At 34.7% G+C, this 13,961-nt stretch overlaps 1 protein-coding gene across 2 annotated transcripts; it reads left to right on the plus strand.

The window, feature by feature from the left end:
- Positions 1-607: 607 nt before the first annotated feature.
- LOC101213893 (vacuolar protein sorting-associated protein 35B) lies at positions 608-12,709 on the plus strand. 2 transcript variants are annotated; one of them, XM_011654154.2, is made up of 22 exons: positions 608-939; positions 1,046-1,142; positions 1,249-1,372; positions 1,550-1,735; positions 5,161-5,248; positions 5,455-5,511; positions 5,591-5,680; positions 5,823-5,945; positions 6,323-6,397; positions 6,469-6,528; positions 6,891-7,007; positions 7,766-8,005; positions 8,085-8,150; positions 8,446-8,535; positions 9,208-9,297; positions 9,590-9,709; positions 10,025-10,093; positions 10,468-10,548; positions 10,749-10,856; positions 10,956-11,059; positions 11,160-11,273; positions 12,107-12,709. In XM_011654154.2, the coding sequence occupies exons 1-22, from the start codon at positions 847-849 to the stop codon at positions 12,321-12,323; spliced, it is 2,409 nt and encodes an 802-aa protein (XP_011652456.1). In that variant the 5' UTR covers positions 608-846; the 3' UTR covers positions 12,324-12,709. The 2 variants fall into 2 exon arrangements, with proteins under 2 accessions (XP_011652456.1, XP_031738670.1); XM_031882810.1 differs by lacking the exons at positions 608-939; positions 1,046-1,142; positions 1,249-1,372 and having other exon boundaries at positions 1,717-1,735; positions 5,376-5,511; positions 12,107-12,323.
- Positions 12,710-13,961: the final 1,252 nt, after the last annotated feature.

The raw sequence follows: 13,961 nt of genomic DNA on the forward strand, positions 1-13,961 counted from the left end.
AGTGGAATTATATATAAAAGAATATCTATTTATTTAACATTAAAAAAGACAACTAATTCTCAAATCTCATAGCATCATGCCAATAAAAACTAATTTTCTACACCCGTCATAACACTTTTGCTATGTTCTAAATAGAAGTATTTGTTCGAATGTCCCTTCCAACCCACATTTGTTGAATCCATGACTCATGATCATGAATCTCAATTTTCTCACTTCTTTGTCACTCAACCTCCTAAATGTTGCTAACCCCTTTTGATAACTCTGTCTTGATTTCAAAATCACTATATATTATTCATAATTTTAAAATTGTGATGTCTTTTGAAATTACAAAAAAACTATGAAAAATAATTAAGATATAGCGATAATAGAAGGTCGAATCGCAAAGATATTGAAAAAACGTGAACCATAGTTATCTACATATAAAACGTTTTCAAATAAAGTAAGAAGTAAATTTTGTTTGAGTTAGAAATGGTGAGTCATTAATCATGATACAGATTTGAGAATGAACATGGGATCCAAAAAATTGCATCTTTTATTCCTTAAAAGAAAAAAATACTATAAAACTATATAATAACGAATAATGATAGTGTTTGGATATGGGAATAAAGAAGGAAAGGTTGATCAGTCATCAGCCACGATTTGGCGCCAGAATAGGCAGCCGTACAAATTACTCATTACCAATCCATCTTAACGACTTCCCTTTCGGTAATTAGAGAAATTGAAATTATTGAATTTGCTGTCAAAATCGTTTTTGCTTGCGACAGAAAGAGGAAGGGCTCTGTCGCCGGCGAGGCTCTGCTGTCTTTTTTTCACATTTCGATCTTCTCCGATAGAGGGAAAGAGGATATGTTATCGGTGGGAATTGAAGACGAAGAGAAATGGCTGGCCGAAGGAATCGCCGGAATTCAACACAATGCCTTCTACATGCATCAAGCCATGGTATCTCCAACTCTTTTGTTTTTTTTTTTTTTTTCAAATTCAAACCTTCAATTCTATTGAAAAAAGCAAACCCTAATCTCTCCGTTATTGACGTTTATCATCTCAGGATGCGAACAGTCTCAGAGAAGGACTTAAATACTCGGCTCAGATGCTTTCAGAACTTCGAACTTCGAAGCTTTCACCACACAGATATTACGAACTCTGTAAATTTCTCTTTACCAATAAATTAATCCTTTGTGTAACGACTGGATCGATTCCTTGAAATGAGATTTGATATATGTATTTTTTTTTATTTTTACGGCGTCTTAGATATGCGAGCCTTTGACGAATTGAGGATGTTGGAGATATTTTTTAAGGACGAAAGCAGGCATGGTGTAACGGTCGTCGATCTTTATGAACTTGTGCAACACGCCGGGAATATATTGCCCAGACTGTGAGTGAACATTGACTAGCGTCCTTAGGGCGTCACATTTAAGCTAATTAGTAATGCTTTATCATCTTCCTTAACCTTTTGATGGCTTCCTTGTTCTGGTGAAAGTATTTTTTTTTTTTGCCATGTCCTATCTGCATCAGTGGATTTTTCATTATTGTTTTTCCTTTCTGCATCTAGGTATCTCCTTTGTACGGTTGGGTCAGTGTATATGAAATCTAAGGAGGTCCCTGCAAAGGAGGTCCTCAAAGATCTCGTGGAAATGTGCCGTGGAGTTCAACATCCAATACGTGGTCTCTTTCTCAGACACTATCTAGCTCAAGTCAGTAGGGACATATTGCTAGATATTAATTCTGAGGGCGAAGGGTAATATGATTGCTTAGTCCGAGCTGTTTACCTTTTCATTTTGAAGGCAGATGTGCATTCTCGAATGTGATTACTTTACTTCACATTTATACATCTAATTTTTTACATAAACGGTTTTGATAGAGAACACCAACAGATGAAAATTTAATTGATAGAAACTAGTTTAAAATGTGAACATGTGTTTTAAAAACTCTTAGCTATTCCAAGCTGTTAGAAATTAAAACATTATTTTCAGATGGATTGCATGAAATAAAAATGCTCTCTTCTCTCTCCTGCCCTTCTCCACCCATCAAACCATAACCGCTCCTCCACCATGTGCCCACCACCACCGGTCCACCACCTCCTCCCCTCTACCTTATTTGATCTACTTATTTTATCTATTCATATAGATGGAAGATTTTCACCTTACAACCCAATGGAACTTGTGACGGTCAGTCAACATGTGAAAATAACGGAGAAAGGGAAACATCACAATTCACGGTGCACAATCAATCCCTTCCTTGATGACAAGGCCCTTTACATGTTTATGACGCCACTGTTGCCAAATCCTTATACAACTTGAAGACTGGACATTGTTTGGAAATTTCAATCTTCGATTCTTGGATGCAACTCTCACCTCTTCATATCTTTTCCATCAAACAACATCTTATGGAAGTCGGATTGGTGTATTTGACCTACCACCATTCTTATGGAATGAGCAGATTTTCAAGTTCATAGGCAACCGTTGTGGGGTATATGTTCCATCTACCATTGCTTTGATATCAGCTTGCTTTTGTTGAAAATAGACAGATTCTGTATGCATCCCTTGTGGCTAACGGATTGGTGGATGATTTGTTTCATGAAACCAAGAAAGGTGTAATTATTAAACTTGATCTTGAAAAAGCTCTTGCTGTGGTCAATTGGGACTTTTTAGATGCAATTCTCCGAGCTAAAGGGTTTGGTGTAAGTGGATTCATGGATGTGTCTCTAGTGCAAAATTTTCCATTATTATTAATAGTAGATCTTGTAACCATCATGGTTTGGCCTAGTGGTAAAAAGGGAGACATAGTCTCCATAACTAACTAAGAGGTCATAGGTTCAATCCATGGTGGCCATCTACCTAGAAATTAATTTCCTACGAGTTTTCTTGACACCCAAATGTTGTAGGGTCAGACAGGTCTTGTGAGATTTCGTGGCATTAGACAAGGTGATCCTTTTTCTCCTTTTCTTTTTATATTGGTTGTCGATTGCTTAAGTTGTCTGTTGGACCATAGTCTATCTAAAAGTTTGATAGCCACTCACCCCATTGGTGCTTCGAGTTTTATCTTGAATCACTTGCAATTTGCTGACGACACTTTGCTCTTTTCCACTGATGATCGCGCTGCCCTTACATGCTTGTTTGAGGTTTATCTATTAATCTCTCTAAAAGTGAGCTCTTTGGCATTCATATCTCTGAAGATGATTTGGAGTGGTGACTGTTTTTGGTTGTAAGAAGGGACAATGGCCAACTTCTTATCTTGGCCTTCCCCCAATCGATGATTTTCTAGCAACCATTTATTGAGAAGTTCCAAAAAAAATCCACAACTGGAAATATGCCTACATCTCCATGAGTGGTCGCCATACATTTATTCAAGCCACCCTTTCAAGCTTGCCTACTTATTACCATTCTCTTTTTCATGCCCCCAATAATGTGATTAACTGTTTAGAGAAATTGATTTGCGATTTTTTTTGGGATGGTTCATGTGATGAAAATGGTATGCATAACATTAATTGGATTATTACTCAATGCCCTAAGCTTCTTGGTGGTCTTGGCATTGGCAATTTTCATCATCGAAATTCTGCCCTTTTGACGAAGTGGATCAGGAGGTTTTTACATGAGCGGGATGCTTTGTGGCGTCAGCTCATGTGGCTAAGTACTATTATCCCTCTTGTGTTTGGCCGACTATTGTTAGAAGGTCATCAAAATCCTCGTGGAGCTCCATTTGTCATACTATTGACCTTGTATTTTCTAGGCTCAACATTGCCTTGGTATGGGTGACACTATCTCTTTTTGGAACGATCGATGGCATGATTGTGGTATTCCCTTTGTGATTTTTTCTCGTTTGTTTCGTCTCTCTTGTACTCCTGATATTTTTGTCGCTGAAGCATGGCTTGCTGATTCTAAGACTTGGGACTTGCACTTAGACGTAATTTTACTTATCATGAAATTTAGGAATGGATATTTTTGTCTACTATTTTGTCTTATAGCAGATTTCATATGGTGCCTGATTCTTGGAGATGGACTATTGACTCCTCATCTATGTTTACTATGAAATCTATGATTGATGACTTGATAGGTGCTCTCGAGCCTTCTGAAAGGGATTTTTATTTGATCATTTGGATGGATCACTTCCTGAAAATAAATTATAATTTTTCTTTGGGGACTTAGTCATAAAGCTATAAACACTGCCAATCATCAACGTTGTATGCCTTATATGTCTCTTTGTCCTTCTTGATGTATTATGTGTTGTGCTAATGTTGAATCCTCTGCTCATCTATTTATTCAATGGCCTTTTGCTCGACAATTTTGGGATCTCATTTTGGGGCTTTTTGTTGGTCTACTGCTTTGTCCAATGACATTTTGGACATCCTCAACTCTGTTATGGTGGTTCACCCATTTATTGGTTGCAAGAAGGTTATTTGGCGGGCTGTTCTTTGGGCTTTCTTTTGGACTTTATGGGGCGAGCGTAATAGGCGTCTTTTTCAAGACTCTTTTTCATCTTTTAGTTATTTTTTCGACATGGTATTGTCCACGACCTTTTATTGGTGCAGAATTGGGTACTCTTTTAAAAATTTTAGCTTATCAGTCATAGTTGCCAATTGACGCTCTTTTTGTAATCACCTTTAGGTGCCTTGGGTTTCCCCTTATTTCATTTTATCAATGAAATGTTTTTTTCTTAGAAAAAAAAGAAACTTTTAGCTATTACTCCACATTTCATTCTTCTGAAAAAATGGACAATCAGAATTACTTTGTACCGAAAATAAGTAAGCTTATTTCGGAAGACACAATGGCTTGTTTATTTCATTGGAGGTTGGAACAAAACATTTCAATTTTTTAATGTGTGATGTTAGTTTGTTTTGCAAATATGAAAGCTGAAAACAATGATTAGCTGGGAGTACTTTTTTCCTAATTCCTCTTTTCTAGAAGAGGTTTCAAATACTTTTTGTGGATAAAGAAAAGCCTTTCTATGTATTCTTTGATCTCGTTATTTATTATGTTATTTCTTGGTGAAAAAGTTCAGAACTGTTTTTGCTTCATATATATACACGTACCTTCTGATCAATTGGGAATGCTTTTTGTGATCATCATGGATTTTATATTTTTTTTGTAATTTCATTCATCAATGAAATGGTTTTTGTTAAAGAAAAAATAATCACATGATACATTGTCATTTTGGCTCCTGCAGAGATGCTGACACCGTCATGGAGGCTGTAGAATTTGTGCTTCAAAATTTTACTGAAATGAATAAACTTTGGGTGCGAATTCAGCTTCAGGTTTGTGGAACATTTGAACTTTTGTTCACCTTGTTTGTGTTTGTATCACTGTATGTGCATGACACCAAAGTGCTTGCATGCCATGGAGGTAAAATGAACCATGAGGGCATGATTTTTGGCCATGCAGGTGTTATGGTGTGTGCAAATCATTCCTACACTTTGGCGATCCTGAGTTGAGGCCTTCAATTGCACTTTTTCATCTGCAGGGACCTGCACGGTTGAGAGAGAAGCAGGAAAAAGAGAGAAGTGAACTTCGAGATCTTGTAAGAATTCTGAATGTTGTGAGAACTCTGCATACATTACTTCAAGAGATTATCCCTTCCTATCATATGTCTGTTCCAGGTTGGAAAGAATCTCCATGTTCTTAGTCAGATAGAGGGTGTGAACCTTGAAATGTACAAGCAGACTGTTCTTCCTAGAGTCTTGGAGCAGGTCTCTAATTTTTTAGTCAACGTTGTTCTGCCTAAATTGCTTTTATTATCTTTCCCCCAATATTTTTTTACATAACAAATTTTAGGAATTTGTATATTTCAGTACTTTCTGATTACCTGCATTCTTCTTGTTGTATGAACAGGTGGTCAACTGCAAAGATGAGTTAGCTCAGTACTATTTGATGGAGTGCATTATTCAGGTGTTCCCAGATGAATACCATTTACAGACACTTGAGACATTATTGGGCGTTTGCCCGCAGCTTCAGGTGGATAACTTACCTCCGTTTCTGTAAGATTTATTTTTAATCTTATTTTTTACTATTATCAACATATTTCTAATGGTTTTTATAAGTTGTCCTTGATAGGCAATAATGTGATACGAAAAAGGGTTGCTTGATATAGCTGGGCATGTCTCATGTAAATAAGTAATCCCATTTGGGTAATGGGGCCTCCTAGAGGTTATTTATTGGGTTTTGGACTGAGAGGAACAACAAGATTCTTAGAGAAGTCTGAGAAGGGTCTAGGTTTTAATGCTTACTTGCAGGCGGCCCCCCCACCCCCAACCCCCACGCCTTGTATTCCTTTTATTCTTTCTTAATTCATGTAAGTATAATTTCTTACAAAGAAAAAGCTTCATTTATAGGCAACCGTTGACATCAGGATGGTTCTATCTCAATTAATGGATAGATTATCAAACTATGCTGTTTCAAATGCAGATGTAAGTTATTAACTGTGCTCTTTCTTTCCTTGTTCTTCCTCTATATTTTTCTGAATTTTGACATATGCCAGGTAATACCTGAATTTCTGCATGTTGAAGCTTTTGCTAAATTGAGCAATGCTATTGGGAAGGTAAAGCTTGCTTTTCCTCTGAAATAACTTCAACCATATGCATGATATTTTACTCAGAGATAATATGAAGTGGACACAAGTGCAGTAAAACATCAGTTTTAAGTATATTCTATAAATCTCATCCATATCTAAATACCAAAAATGTAAAAACAGATCAAAATAGTCAAACAGTCATCATTTTTGTCCAACTCGACAACTTCCTCTATCTAGACATGAAATACCATATTTTATTACAGTTATCTCAATTGTTTAATGCAAGCTTCTGTTTACTTGCTTCCTTCTGCAGGTCTCATGCATATGTTCTTTATGTTGAAACTGCAAAATTTCTTGGCAGGAATTGACCACACATAATTTTTTGACAGGTAATAGAAGCACAGGTTGACATGCCTATTGTTGGAGCTATAACATTGTACGTCTCCCTTCTGACATTTACCCTTCGTGTTCATCCAGATCGGCTTGATTATGTGGACCAAATATTGGTAATCTCTTTGCCTTTCTTCAATGCCATATTGACCCCAAAAGTACTATTTAGATGGTAGGCACACTGTTAGGTGACAAACCACTTTTGTGCCCCATGGCATGAGGTACTGAAAAAGCATCGGGAAACAAGGTTATTTGAGAAGGGAATACATAGTACACTGTAGACTTGAATATACATTCTTGATAAAAAAATGTAAAAAGGTTTAGTATCAAAACATCGGTAATCATATGGCAATGAAGCATAATCATGGGGTTTGTGCAGAGAAATCTCAGATGACAGTAATTTCAAACCATGTTGTGTCTGGAAGTTTGAAGAATTTTTGAAACAGGAGATATTTTAGATAACTTTATTAAAAGGATGATATTTTTTGTTCAAATTTGAACACACAATTGGATGAGCTCTTCCTCTACAGATATCCATATTTCATATTTTAATAAATGTAGAAAAAATAATTGCTTGCTACCTATTTAAATAACAAAAAATTAAGAAGTCTGGAGCAAGTGAGGTGGTAACACAGGTGCCATACTGCCATTGAAGTACTAGGTGGGAATATTTAGACAAAAAGATTGAAAAACCAAGAAGTTGTCATGGTTGCTATGTGTGTATATTGCCATCGTTGCTGGCAATCCAACCTTGTCTAACAATATAGGTGTTTACTGGCTATAGTGTTTTTCGTGTTGAAATCTCAATTCTGGCATTTATAAGACACATCCCTATATTCGCTTCAATTGTTTTTTGCTTCTGAATTTTTTAAAGGGAGCATGCGTTAAGAAACTCTCCAGCCAACCAAAGATTGAAGATGCTAGAGCAACAAAACAAATAGTTATGCTTCTCAGTGCTCCATTAGAGAAATATAATGGTATTGTGACAGCTCTTACGCTCTCAAATTATCCTCGTGTCATGGACCACCTGGACAATGCCACAAACAAAGTTATGGCCATGGTCATTATTCAAAGTATTATGAAAAATAACTCTTGCATTTCTACTGCTGACAAGGTTTGTTCACTTCTTTGTATTCTATATCAACCTTTCCACTTGTGGATTATGCTTACCGAGTTACTGTATTCTATGATAGGTTGATGTGTTGTTTGAACTAATAAAAGGGCTTATCAAGGACTTGGAGGAAGCGAGTGTCGATGAGGTAAATACAATTTTTTTTCATCTTGCAATTTTTTTTTACTATAATCTCTGTTTACTTTTTTCTGTATACGAATTCACTCTAGACTATCACTGTACTTCTCTTATTTAATACTTTTGTTGCATATGCTTCCACTCATGTACTGATGAGCTCTTGGCACTTGATATCTGCATGTGCTTTCTGTCTATATTGCCTGTTGTTTTCTTGCTTTATCCTGGCAATGAGTACACTTATGGTTCCATAAAGGAAATAAAGTTTCTCCAACTAATTGTTTTTCTTGCCTTTCTTCTGATAATAGCTTGATGAAGAGGATTTCAAGGAAGAGCAAAATTCTGTTGCTCGTCTTCTACACATGCTACATAACGATGACCCGGGTGAAATGTTGAAGGTAAAATTGTCATCTACAATTTTGCTTCTGCTAATACTAAGACTTCTTGACAAGAAGAGAATTGCATCATCTGAGTATGTTTTCATTTATTTTTTGATACCTTTGAGAATTTAAAACAAACTGTCATATGCAAATCAATCTTGCATTTATGTAATTGTGATGGCCACCGGTAATTTTTTGTTTAATTTATTAACACATTTTTTATTTCTTAAGGTACATTTCAGTCTCAGGAATCATAAATGTTTTTTATTCTATTGAATACTTCATGTTTGAGATTTCTTAGTGTTGGTGATATATATTTAAATTTGCCTTCAATCACTAGCTTAAGCTTTTTGGTGAATTGGTGGTTTAATATGGTATCATAGCAGGTGGTCTAGGAAGGTCCTATGTTAAAGCTCATGCATTGTCGTTTTCTCCCCAATTAAAATTGATTTGCACTTTTTGGGCCTTTTAAATATTTCAAGCCCATAAGTGAGATAAAATTGATTGATTTGCACTTCTTGGACCTTTCAAATATTTCAAGCCCACAAGTGAGGGGGAGTGTTGGTGATATACATTTAAATTTGTCTTCAACCCTCATTTTAAGCTTTTGGGTGAATTGGTAGTTCAATACTTAGAATTGTAACTTTGTATAGGCTACCCTTGTTAATTTGTTCATCTCTTGAATCTCAGATTATCTGCACCGTGAAGAAGCATATTTTGTGTGGAGGACCAAATCGTCTGCCTTTCACTGTTCCTCCCCTAATATTTTCTGCGCTCAATGTACGTTTCTTCTGTTTGATATGCAAGAAAGCTGTCTTTTATGTTTTTTTTCCAAGTGGTTGGAGAATTCCAATGTAGGGAATTGACTTTCAAATCTTGGTCAATTATAACCTATAATTTGCTCATGTTTCAAGTCTTGGGGTTTTGTTGAATATATCTTTCTACGACTTTTTGCCTTGGATTTTTAACTAATGATCTTTTTGCTTATGCTTGAATTTCATTTGAAGTTATTATGTTAACCAGCCTGATTATAACATAGATATCTGTACATAACTTTCTCCCATGTTTGCAGTTAATCAGACAGTTACAAAATCAAGATGGGGATGTGGTGGGAGAAGAGCAACACGAAGTTGGGGATGAGGCAGAAGAGATGCATGCTACACCGAAGAAAATATTTCAGATTTTAAATCAGGTAATTTCTGTTTTCATTATGAAATACCTTTGCTGAATTTGGGCTTGGTAAAGCTGGGTCCATATATAGCCAGAGAAGTTCAGTCTACTAAGCTATGTAGTAGAAACTGTTACGATAAAATGAAAGAGGTTTGCATTTATCACCAGAGAGTTCATGCTTGTGTAGTCTTCATCTGAATCCTATCGTTGGATAAGTCAATTTTAACTGTCAAGATTCAACAAAGCTATATTTTATTATTTTCTCAATCTCTTGCCTGGTATTCGTAAGCTTGGCTGCTTCAGAAATAAATTTTGGTGCTTCCTTTTTTGGCTCCAGCTTATTGAGGCTCTTTCCTCTGTTCCAGCTCCTGAATTGGCATTAAGGTTATACCTGGAATGTGCTGAGGTACGAAAAATCAATGATTTGAAATATATATCTCTCTCAATGTAGTATCTTGAAATAATATTTTTTTGGATAAGAAATATTTCATTGGGTAAATGAAAGAAGGGTAAATCCAAATCACCTAAAGCCTAAAGGTGATTACAATAGAATTTTCCAATTAGAATTAAGATAAGAAGACTAAAATGCTTAAATGGATGCTTAGTGTATTTTTGAAATAATAAGAACTAAAGGTGATTACAATATAGTTCTCCATTTGTATTGTTTGATTATTTTAGCATGATAATCAATTTAATGCCAAGTTAGATAATGCAACAAAAGTAACTTTGTAGGTCTAGGAGTTCCCTTCTAACTTCTATTCATTCTCCTCTATTGTTCAGGCAGCTAATGATTGTGACCTCGAACCTGTTGCGTATGAGTTCTTTACCCAAGCATTTATAATCTATGAAGAAGATATTGCGGTAAATATCAATATCTGTCTTTTTAATTTTATAGACTTTGCAACATTGCTTTTAATTTTATCTGGCTTCACAAACAAGCTCTTTCTCTCTCTCTCTATTCCAGAAAAACAAGCTCCCTCCGTCCCTCCCTCCAATATCAAAGACTTGAATCAGTTTGCTTTCTTTTCTTTCCATCTGTTGCATAATTTATTTTATTCTAGGATTCTAAGGCTCAAGTGACCGCAATACACCTTATTATTGGGACTCTACAGAGGATGAATGTGTTTGGTGTCGAGAACAGAGATACTTTGACACACAAAGCTACTGGGGTATAAATACATTTACATTTCTTAATCTCTAGCGTTATTGTCTAGATCCTGAGTTGTTTTTCTGTCTGATCCTGAGTTGTTTTTTTGCCTTTTTGCTAGTATTCTGCGAAGCTCCTAAAGAAACCTGATCAGTGTAGGGCTGTTTATGCATGCTCACATCTCTTTTGGGTCGATGATCCAGAGGGCATTAAGGATGGAGAAAGGTTCTTCCCTCATGCTTGGTCGAATAACTTTTGTCATGTTTGCCTCTTAGGTAACTTGGTTGTCTTAGAAGAAATAACAGTTTTTTTACCTTGTAAGCAGAGTTCTTCTTTGCCTGAAGCGTGCCCTACGGATTGCAAATGCTGCTCAACAGATGGCTAATGTTACACGGGGTAGCAGTGGACCCGTCACACTTTTTGTTGAAATACTGAACAAGTGAGTCTGAAAATTGTACCTCCTTTTTATGTTTAATGACAAAATATAAAACGTTGAAAACAATTCTTTCCCTCAACTGGAATGCTAATGGCTGATCATATTCATCTCTTATATAATCTTGCCTTTTAAAATAACTCTTTCGACAATACCACACCATCAGTAAAGTGTATAGTGCCTGAAAACGGACTGTCGAAATCAAATGAGCATACTAAATTTAAATTTGATGACCAAAGTTGTAAACTCTTGTTGTATACAAATAAACAGAATTATAAATTTAAATTACAGCTCGAGAGCTTTTTTGTTTATACAAAGAGTTCTCTAATTCCCATCCTTTTCTAGTTCAAACTAATCATAAACTTATTTATATATCCTTGATCAATAGTTCCTTGTTCTTCTTTTCTGTTCTTTTCTTTCCTTATCTAAAAAGGTTTGATGACTATTTTAATGATAATTCATTAGTGTACTTAGTGGTTTTAACTTTTAATTTCTCATTGAAGGGTAAACATGCCTCGGGGGACTGTCCGTTCCTTAGAACAAACCACATGTGCTCGTTCATATTCTTTAGACACTACATTTGGGAAGAGTGAATTTAAGAACAATGTTTTTGGTATTTTGTCTGTCTTATAGAATACCAGTAACTATGTATTTGTTTCTAGTGACGCATTATGTTATAACCAAATTATGAGATATGTTTTTTGTTCTAAAAATGCGCTAACCATATTAAATCCTACTTGCATTTCTCGCAGAAAGAAGGCTTGTTTTTCTCATCCTTGCTCTATAAAGGAAAAATACTTGTATATGAATATTCATATATATGTTTTTTGGGGTTCCAGGTACCTCTATTATTTCGAGAAAGGAAACCAGCAGATAACAAATGCTGCAATTCAAGGCTTGATTGAATTAATAACAACTGAATTGCAGACCGACTCCCCGAGTGCGAATCCTGCCCCAGCCCCAGATGCATTCTTTACTAGCACGCTTCGATACATTCAGTTCCAGAAACAGAAAGGTGGTGTGATGGGTGAAAGATATGATTCTATCAATGTTTGATTTGTTCATAAAAATGTGATATATTCAATTTCTGTCCTAAAAGCTGTTTGTTTTGATTTTCTTCTGCTAAAAATATAGCCTCTTTTAGTTTTGAAGGAAAATCTATGTTTATCATTCTAAATATTTGCTCCTTTGTATTTAATCTTTGTTTCTGATGTAGTTGGAAGGAAGGGAATGGGGAGCTTTGTATCATTTGTGACTGACTATGGGATTGTCTTTATTCCCCCCCACCCCACACACACACAAACAAACATGCCTGTTTACTTGCAAAAACAATTGCAAAGGGCTTGTTTGGGATTGTCTTCATTATTTATTGGGGGGGTTTAAATACTCTTTTTACTCCATGCATTTTGGATTTTAGTTCATTTGGGTCACTCTTCTTTCAACTTTTGCTTTTGTGTTCAACCATTTGAAAGCTCTCTTATGTTTTTTTTTATTTTATAATTCTATTATCTATGTTCTTATGTTTTTAAATATCTAAGTCAATTTTTTAAAACAAAAAATATTTCATTTTTTTTCTTTTCTATTTTGATTGAGAATTTAAGTGTTTACCATTCTAGAAAAAAAAAAAAAAAACAAAACAAAACAGGAAACAAGCATAACAAAAATAAAAAAACTATTAATTTTTTTGAAAATATTTATAATATTGCAAATTATCAAAATTTATTTGTGATGCACCATTTTACTAGAATAGTTTATTTTACCTTGGTCTATCACGTCCATTGTATTTTGTAAATATTTATGTACAGTTTAATATATTTGAAAAGAACCATTTTAATGATTTAAAAAACAATTTTGGTGGTTTGTTGTTTGAAAATTGTATTTAAAAGTGTACAGTTAAATTTTAAGTTTATTTTGAATAATAGAAATGTTTGAAAGGTAAGTTTTCAATGGCAACAAATCAAAGTAACAACTTTTAATAGGGTCTCTTGAAATATGATTTTCATCCTTAGGCGTTGCCCATTGAGTGATTTCGAGTGGGATTGATGTTTACTTTAATGTCTTAAAATATTATATTTTAGGACCTAAATCTAAATTCTTCAATCCCTTATCATTAGTTCAACCTTCATTTTCTAGTTAGAAGATAGAACCTTCATTTTTGCTAATGAGTAATTTAGACAAAAATTCCATACAAATGCATTCACATCAAAAACTCATTAACTTTATCAACAAATTAATTGTAAAATTAAATAGGAGAATAAAGAAATTGACACTAGTAATTTTATAATGGTTTGACACAGTCGGTCTATGTTCACTTCCTAAGTTCCTCCTGGCTATATCACTAGAACTTAGAATAGATTCTTTCTACGATTTAGAGACAACTGCTGTTCTTAAGAGTTTAAGAGCAGATTCAATCGTTTCCACATATCATGATTAAATTGTCACAAATGACTTTTTAAGGATTGATAGCAACTCCTCTGGTAATGGATTTTGAAATGAAAGAATAATTCTAATTCTTCGTTTGAACTTTGATTTAGTTTATTCAAATTACATTAGAATCGTTATTTTAAGCTCTATACTATAAACTCATCAAAACACTCAAATTATTAATATATTAATCAGAGTTTGTTATCGTCAAAACAGTAATTAATTAAACTTAATTAATTTGAAATCAATGGTAAAAAAGTCAACAATTAA

This window comes from Cucumis sativus, chromosome 3, assembly GCF_000004075.3.
Source record: "Cucumis sativus cultivar 9930 chromosome 3, Cucumber_9930_V3, whole genome shotgun sequence".
In the NCBI taxonomy this organism is placed as follows: Eukaryota; Viridiplantae; Streptophyta; class Magnoliopsida; order Cucurbitales; family Cucurbitaceae; genus Cucumis; species Cucumis sativus.

Excerpts from the sequence above, each read along its gene's own strand:
- LOC101213893 (XM_011654154.2), top strand. The coding sequence starts at position 847 with ATGTTATCGGTGGGAATTGAAGACGAAGAGAAATGGCTGGCCGAAGGA. Across the intron at positions 5,681-5,822 it reads TTCCTAGAGTCTTGGAGCAG|GTGGTCAACTGCAAAGATGA; the intron begins GTCTCTAATTTT and ends TTGTATGAACAG. Across the intron at positions 11,060-11,159 it reads GGCATTAAGGATGGAGAAAG|AGTTCTTCTTTGCCTGAAGC; the intron begins GTTCTTCCCTCA and ends CCTTGTAAGCAG.